The sequence below is a fragment of the Populus trichocarpa genome, chromosome 4, assembly GCF_000002775.5.
Source record: "Populus trichocarpa isolate Nisqually-1 chromosome 4, P.trichocarpa_v4.1, whole genome shotgun sequence".
NCBI lineage: Eukaryota > Viridiplantae > Streptophyta > Magnoliopsida > Malpighiales > Salicaceae > Populus > Populus trichocarpa.
The window spans coordinates 2,242,990-2,250,935 of record NC_037288.2 but is presented as its reverse complement, the minus strand read 5'-3'; the positions used below and the strand labels follow the sequence as shown (position 1 = coordinate 2,250,935).

The following is a 7,946-nucleotide window of genomic DNA, read 5'->3' as shown; positions in this document are numbered from 1 at the left end:
TGTGATTTGGCAGGCTGTGTTCTAATTGTGTTTTTACAATCTTGGGAATTGATCAGGTATAAAAGTTAATTGGTATAAGCTTTAATCTTGGCTTGTTATTCTTAACAAGTTATCTACAAGGGCGTGACAGTTTCTTATGAGGAGAAATATTATTGCTGATTGCCTTCTTTGTGGTGCTGCTAATGAGGTTCGTGATCACCTATTTTCTCAAAGCTTATACTGTAAATCAGTTTGGGGTTATATTTTGCTTAAATATGGGTTTTCTAGGCCTACTGGTGACTGGATATTAGAGTTTCAGTGGGCGAAAGAATTGTTGTAGAAGAGAACCTTTACGTCTGTGATTACAAGAATAGCTTGGAATGCTACCATAAATGGTATATGGAAGCAGAGAAATGTGAAGGTCCATGGAACTGCTGATATCTCTCTTCATGCATCAGTGAAATGGATTTGGATGTTAGTCCATTGTAGACTGTACAATTCCAAGCATCTTCAAGAAGCTGTTTTTGAATCCTAATCTTTCTACCATATGTAGAGAATGGGGATTGGTGTGACTTTATGTAATCTGATTAGAATTTTTCCTTTTGTAGTAGAGTAAGCTCCTACTTGTTGCTTATGATCAATGGAAATTCTTCTGTAATTAGAGATAAGCAACGGAAGTGAAGCTTCAAAATGAATTCTCACACTAAATGCATGAAAAAATTTTCATCGCTACAAGAAGCCTTAGTTATAAAGGAATAAAACATAAGTTTGCGCCAAATATAACCAGAAGAAGCACATTATTCATCAGGTAAACATAAGACTGAAATTTCTAGGAAGGGAATACAATTGCTGGAGTTAAATTAAGCAGTTCCCTTGAATTTCTTTGCAATGCCAGCAAAGTACTTCCCCTGGTGGAGAGCTTGTCCTAGCTCCAGCTCAGTAGGCTGTCTGGTGCCATCCCCAGCATAGGTACCTGCACCATATGGACTGCCACCCTTCACTTTCTCAATTTCAAACATGCCGGCTCCAAATGTGTATCCAATTGGCACAAAGATCATTCCATGGTGAACGAGCTGGGTGATAGCAGTCAAACTGCGTAGTGAAAAGAAAAACAAATACATGTATTTCAGAATTCATAAAGTAAACAACAAGAATTATGAACTTGGAAGAAAAACAGAACCGAAGTCCAACGTTTTCAAATGGAACTTACGCGGTTGTCTCCTGTCCACCTCCCTGCGATGCAGTGCTGTAAAAAATTCCAGCAGGCTTGCCTGCAAGCTGTTGTGTGCCCCATAGGCCACCAGTTGAATCCATAAAAGCTTTAAATTGTGCGGCCATCATTCCAAATCTAGTGGGGAAACCAAGAAGAAACCCATCAGCCTCAGCAAGATCACTGGGTGTAATAATTGGGACATCACTCTTTGGTGGTGCACCCATCTTTCCAAGAACTTCTTCTGGCAGTGTTTCAGGTACCTGTCAATGTGCCAAGATTATCAGGAACTCAATTATAACTTTTGGGGTAGAAAACTAGATACATTAAAATTCTGTATATCCCTTTCGCGGAGCACAATTCAAAAAATTAAGTGTTTGTAGCTCCCATTTTCGACCGATCCATGGCCGTACGGTCAGCTATGCCCAATGAAGCATATGACCTTAGCAAGGAGGTAACATATAAGGAAGCCTGTCTGTCTAAAAGATTTATGACATTACTGCAGTCAGAACACTTCAACAGAAAAAAAATACTCCTATTCAGTATGCGTTTTTTGTGAAATTGCTAGAAGTCTTCCCTCGAATGCAATGATGCTAACTTGTTTGACGATAACTAGAGTGTCAAGGGGTACATGACAAGTCAAATATGCTTCTCAATGACATTTATTTATCTCAGCCTAAGACTCGAGAGTTCAAATGGTCAATATTTTGAACAAAATTAAACAAATACCTGCCATAGCTTAACTTCTACTCCTTCTACAGAATCAGCTCCTTTCTTAATTTCTTCAGCTAACCGTGCAACATGTCCATACATGGAGTAGTAACTGCCGAAGAAATAAAAAAAATTACACTTTGCATGATCAGTGTGGCTCTTCTAAAGAACACGAAAAGCAAACAGAACCAAACTGTACATTTCCCTTTTCTTTTTTTTCAAAATAAAAGAAAGTTCTCTCAGTCATCATTGAAATGATCTTCCCTACAAGATGGTTAAAGGGAAAAGGAGATTTGCGTAAAGGCAATTAATTCATAGAGAAGTTATCTCAATGCATGATGGAGACAGGAAGCTTTGTAGGGAAACTATAGCATGCACTATACGGAGGCCTACATCAAGAAAGAAAAAAAAATTCCAAAAAGCTCTTAGGTCATAGGAGTGGTGTGACCAACCATTAAACATCAATTTCGGTGGATGATAGGACTGAACCATCACCAGGGGGACAATTTTAAGTGCATAAATTTATAAGATCAACAAAACTATTAAACCTATTATTAATTTTAATCTCATATCGTACTAGCATATCTTTTCAAAATAAAATTTCAAGCAGAAGATCATTGAAGAGCTCATATAGTGTCTTCCAGGCCATGAAAACGAAACCCATTTGTATTAGTTAATTATGCATATAAAATTAAATGCCAAGAACTAGATTCAAATTTCAATAAGTGAATCAAGTAACCAAATTCTTTATAAGAAAAAGGCAACAATTCCTCTCTGATCTGAATTATAATTTCAAAAGGTAGGTCCAGCTTAGGAACTATTTTTCTTGGCTAATACCTAATGATGACTGATGTATTCACAGTTTTACCAGTCTTATTGCTTACATTTCTTGTTTCATTGATTGAGATTGATGAAAAGGAAAGAACGCCAGAGCCTCTCTACTTGAAACACATATCATCAAGTCTTATAGCCTATCACACCTTCTTAGCATTGTAGCCAAGATCAACAAGATATTTTCAAAACACAGGTGATAATGGCGTATGAGACTCGTCCGTAATTTAGTGCTAAATGTAAAACAAATCCATGAACTTATCCTACAAGAAACGCCATCATCCAGGGATGAATTTGATTCTTGAAATAAATTTAATACCCTGATCAAACTTTCATCAAATTTCATTCAACCCAGATACCAAAGATAAAATTCTGGATCTCTTAAAACACTCAAGAAAACTGCCTTCCAGGAGCCATATAACATCAAGAAAAAAAAAAAACAACTGGTTATAGCATTAACAATCGGAGATTCATTAGAAACAATGAAAAGAGACAAGAACATCACGACAGCAATCAAGAAATGATCAGTCAGACGTTAATGCACGGCAAGAATCATGATCATAAAACACACAAAGAAACACAATAAAAACAAGAACCCAAAAAGAAGATGATACGAAGAGATCATAGTTAATGCTTACATAATATAGATTTTTACAGCCATTGATAGAGTCTTTCTGTCTTGAAGTATGAAGGAAATGCGTTGTTGACAGGAAGGAATGGTATGGAGAATCGCTGGAAGGGATCCTTTATTTATATTTGTTGTCTTAGGTGACACTTTTGATTGGTCACTAATTGTATCGTTAGAAATGTCATTATATTTTTTTTTAAGTCCACCTTGTAATTTGAGATTTGGGTTATTTATTATCATTGGTCAAAGTCATATCTCCAAATTACAAAATAATTAGATTTTTGTTTTATTAGTATTGATTTCCCTTTTGTACTTCATGAACTGATTAATTAATTTGTAACAGGAAATCAACATCACAATTTCAGTGTGTAATTTTCTCAATTAATGAAACACTATATTCATAATTTATTATTCCCATTGAAGAAGGTATCTTAAATACCACCTTTTTTTTATAATAATTATATTTTTAGAATATATCTTAAGTTTTTATTTCAACTATTTGTGATGATATAGAAAGTGAAGTTTTTATTTTGCTTTTTTAAAGGAAGGAAAGGATGATTTTTTTTTCATTTTTCAAATTCAAATTTTAGGGTTAATATTAAAATAATTTATTCATCTTTATACATTAAAATAATATAAAAAATACCCATTTCAAATAGTTCACAAAGATGTTAACAATAAACCTAATAAAAAGTTGAAGTTCAGCCGGTGTTCATATGAACCTCCAACTCCATTCTTTTTTACTCTATTCTTTTTTAATTTTCATCTTTTTTTTTAATTATATTCTTTTTATAATCTAATTATATGAAATTAAGCTTCAATTAAAGCATGAAGAAAAAGCATAGCTCGCCTTAAATTCACGATAATTTTATTTTAATCCAAAAATTTATTTATTTATTTATTTATTTTTATTTTTTAGTCCTTAAATTAAAAAAAGGCGACAGTTGGAGAACAATGAATAAAAAGAGAAAATTATTTGTTGTCACAATACCGGCAACAAAAATTATCAAACTTGACGTCAACAGGTTTCATTCAACAAGATAACTTTGATGGTGGGTTTTCATTTAGACTTGATCAGATGAACATAAAAGATCTAGTCAACAGTTTATTTTAGTTTTCTATAGTGATTTTAGTTTTCTATAGTGATTTTGAGTTATTTTAAAGTTAGTAGATGATTTAAAAATATTTTTAAGGTAGTTATTAGATTTTTTGGATGAAAATAAATTTAATTTTTTTTTTTTTCATAAACTTCATGAAAGTGTGTTAGCATGTGAACTTTTCAACTAACACAAAAATATGTAATTGAATAGAATCTTTCTAACTTATGGAAATATGACTTTGGTTCTCTCTTAATAATTTTAATATCCATTATACTCGATCAATGTCATAGATTCATTTTCAAATTCTACATTTATTTAATTTTATAATAATTAAAATAAATATTTATAAGAATTAAAAGTTCATGCACGTCTAGGTTTGAAAGTTTAGGCTTGCACACCTGGCTTTAAAATAGATAGTGGACGACAAATCATCTACCTAGCAAGATAATGTATCATCCTCTACAATAATTTTCAACCACCTCTGGTGATTAAAAACTCAAATTATGGTTTTTTTACTTCTAAAACTCAAATTTCAACATAAAAACACTAAAGAAAAATATCATAGAAACCTCCATAACCCCATTTTCAACCCGTAAACACACGTCAATTAGTCAAAACACTCAAGATCAAATCAAATTAAAAAAAAAAGTCTAAATTCCAATTTGCTTTTTCTAACATGATCAAAGGCTAAAACAACCTCAATTGAACTCTTCTCTTCAAGATGAACCTAGTGACACAAAGATCAACCTTTTTTAATCATTAGGATATGACTGTTTGAAAGTTTTTCTTTTTTATCTCTTTTCAATGACTCTCTCTCCTCTTTTAACTTTCAAGAATAGAAATATGATAAAAATAAAATTTCATAACCAAATCATAAATGTTATGAAGTACAAGGATCAAAGTGCAAAAAAGTGTAAAAATAACAGTATGGTGAATGATATTTTATGAATGTGTGTAAGTTATTGATTGATGTATGGTAAAAGCCATCTCTTTCAGTTTATAGTATGATTTTTCAACCCTTATTTAGAAGAAATCTCCTTTTGGTCCTTAATTTATATACTTGTTCTAAGTTATATCCAAAATCTTTACATTTCATTTATTTGATTCCAGACATTTTGATTACTCTCAACCTTAAGGACATAATTGTTAGTGTATATAACTTGTAGTCAATTGATTGATTACACATGATATTAACTTTATTTATGTAAAGATAAAATTATTATTAATAAAGGCTTTCTTTATCTTTAATATTCATTGATGTTTGATTAATGAGTTTATAGTAAAATCAAGTCCTTAAGACAAAAATATTTGAAAAGGAAATTATATAGTGGTTATAATTATAAGGTTCTTATTACACCAAAGTATTGTTCATAAATATTTCTAGTCGATACTCTATTAAGTTTTGATATTAATTAGAGCTATTAAGACCTATATATATTATATTCTTTTTTATGAAATAAAATAATTATTTTTATAAATTGAGGTATGAGGGATACATGAAATTAATATGGAGGTGATTGTCATACGACATATACACTAAACTAACCTACATGAGAATTGTATATGGATAGATCACATATGTTTATGTAAAGGCTCACGTGACATGTGTACGTAATCTTTACACTTAAGATCACTAAGTTATCTTATATAACAAATGTTATGTTTTGATCTTGACAACATATTGTCTTAATCAAGGGTAATAAAAAGAGCAAATATTAGGTATAGCATGAACTATATGAAAGTAATTGATTGATCAAAAAATAATTTATCACCCTATATGAATTAAGAAAAATGTTTCACATATTCTCAAATACTATTGATTATAAAATATTTGCGTAAGGTAAAATAAGATTTGAAAAGAGTTTCAAATCTTATACAAATAATCAATGACTATAATGTTGATAATAAATATCATTTGACAGAGCATACATATTTCATACTTAAATATCTGAATTGGAATATTTTTTATGAATGAATAATAATTACATTAAAGAATTGATCACTGAAAGGTTAAGTCAAATCACTTATGACTTTTCTAATATTTGAGGGATCATTACACATTGTTAAATAATACACTTAGGAATCATGACACATAGCTAAATAGTGCACTTAATCTTCAAGTATAACTCAATGAATTGTTATATTAATAATAAATTAAATTATTTAATTTATTTAATCTTATAATTGTGATTTATATTTGTACTAATATATTACAGAACCTAATGGATTATACACATAAAGAACCAATGGTAAGATATTAAACTAGGATAATTAATCAAGTGAGACTTGATTGTAAATAAGTTTTAGAAATTAAAGACTATAATGTATTTGTACATGAGATTGTGATTCTAGACCTAGAAAATTAAGTAAAGACTTGATTGCATAAGTTTCTAAAACTATCTTGAAATAATATATGTGATATTATTAAATGGGTAAAGTGATATTTTGCCACTAGCATAATTATTAGGTTTTCCTATAAATAAAATGTTATGCCCTTATATTTGTTATAGATAAATAGAGAATTTTTCTTACAAAAAATACGATACAAGAACACCTACAAACAGAATATATATATATATATATATATATATATATCACTCAAGACATAACATTTCCTCTTTTCTAAAAAAGTTTTAAAAGATTTATGATCTAGTGATTCATGTAAATTATTGTTAAAGACCAAACAATTGAAGAGTTGATCAAACCTCAAAAAGGATATATGATTTTAATGCAATCTTCACTCAAATCTTAATTAACTCTAGATTGTCTAATAAGATTTCTTGAGATTCCTAAAAAATATTATTATTTTTATTTGTGTTATGAAAAACCAAACAAGAACTACATTGTAAGATGAGGTGGGACATTTCTCATTGTGGAAAAAATTTATATTTTAACCTTAAAACTTTGAAAGGTTTTTAATTATACTTTTTATTTTAAGGTTTATTAACAGAAAATATATGTTTTGAACCTACTCATAAATTTTTAATTTCATCCTCAGTTTATTGAATATATATATCTTCAAAAATCATGCATTATATATCTATGTGGTTTTCTATTTGTTATTATATTTGCAAATTTATCCTTTTTTTCATAACGAAACCTCTAATCATAAATTTTTAATTTCATCTTTATAGTTCAACCCGATCCTTTCGTTAATGTTAATAATTAACATTTTTCCTTCAAAGCAATATCATTTTATTTCCTAGAATATGCACATTACACGGACAATTTTGACAAAAGTTGATGAAAAATGCAATTGAGAAACGTGGTTGATATTTTGGTACATATAGCTGTGGGGTTTTTTTTTTTTATTATTATTATTGTAATAATCCAAGACAGAATGTGGTTGTTGTGACGAATGGTCACGTGCAGTCTCTTTATACGAGACATTAGTTCATTGTTCCATATATAATTAATCACGCTTATCCATACAATTGCATAAGAGTAGTCAACTGGACAGGTAATTAGTACTATTATTTTATAAAAA

General features: G+C 29.8%; 1 protein-coding gene across 1 annotated transcript; it reads right to left on the bottom strand.

Annotated features, from left to right (window-relative positions):
• Positions 1–657: 657 nt before the first annotated feature.
• On the bottom strand, positions 658–3,537 carry LOC7494311 (probable NAD(P)H dehydrogenase (quinone) FQR1-like 1). Its single transcript, XM_002304938.4, has 4 exons — positions 3,370–3,537; positions 1,919–2,012; positions 1,190–1,452; positions 658–1,071 (listed from the first exon to the last, which is right to left on the bottom strand). Exons 1-4 carry the CDS (start codon positions 3,390–3,392, stop codon positions 840–842), a joined length of 612 nt encoding a protein of 203 aa, XP_002304974.3. The 5' UTR covers positions 3,393–3,537; the 3' UTR covers positions 658–839.
• Positions 3,538–7,946: the final 4,409 nt, after the last annotated feature.

Coding starts and splice junctions, on each gene's coding strand:
- LOC7494311 (XM_002304938.4), bottom strand. CDS start 3,392: ATGGCTGTAAAAATCTATATTAT. Junction 2,013..3,369: donor GCTGTAAAAATCTATATTAT/GTAAGCATTAAC, acceptor TTTCTTCGGCAG/TTACTACTCCATGTATGGAC. Junction 1,072..1,189: donor GGTGGACAGGAGACAACCGC/GTAAGTTCCATT, acceptor TTCACTACGCAG/TTTGACTGCTATCACCCAGC.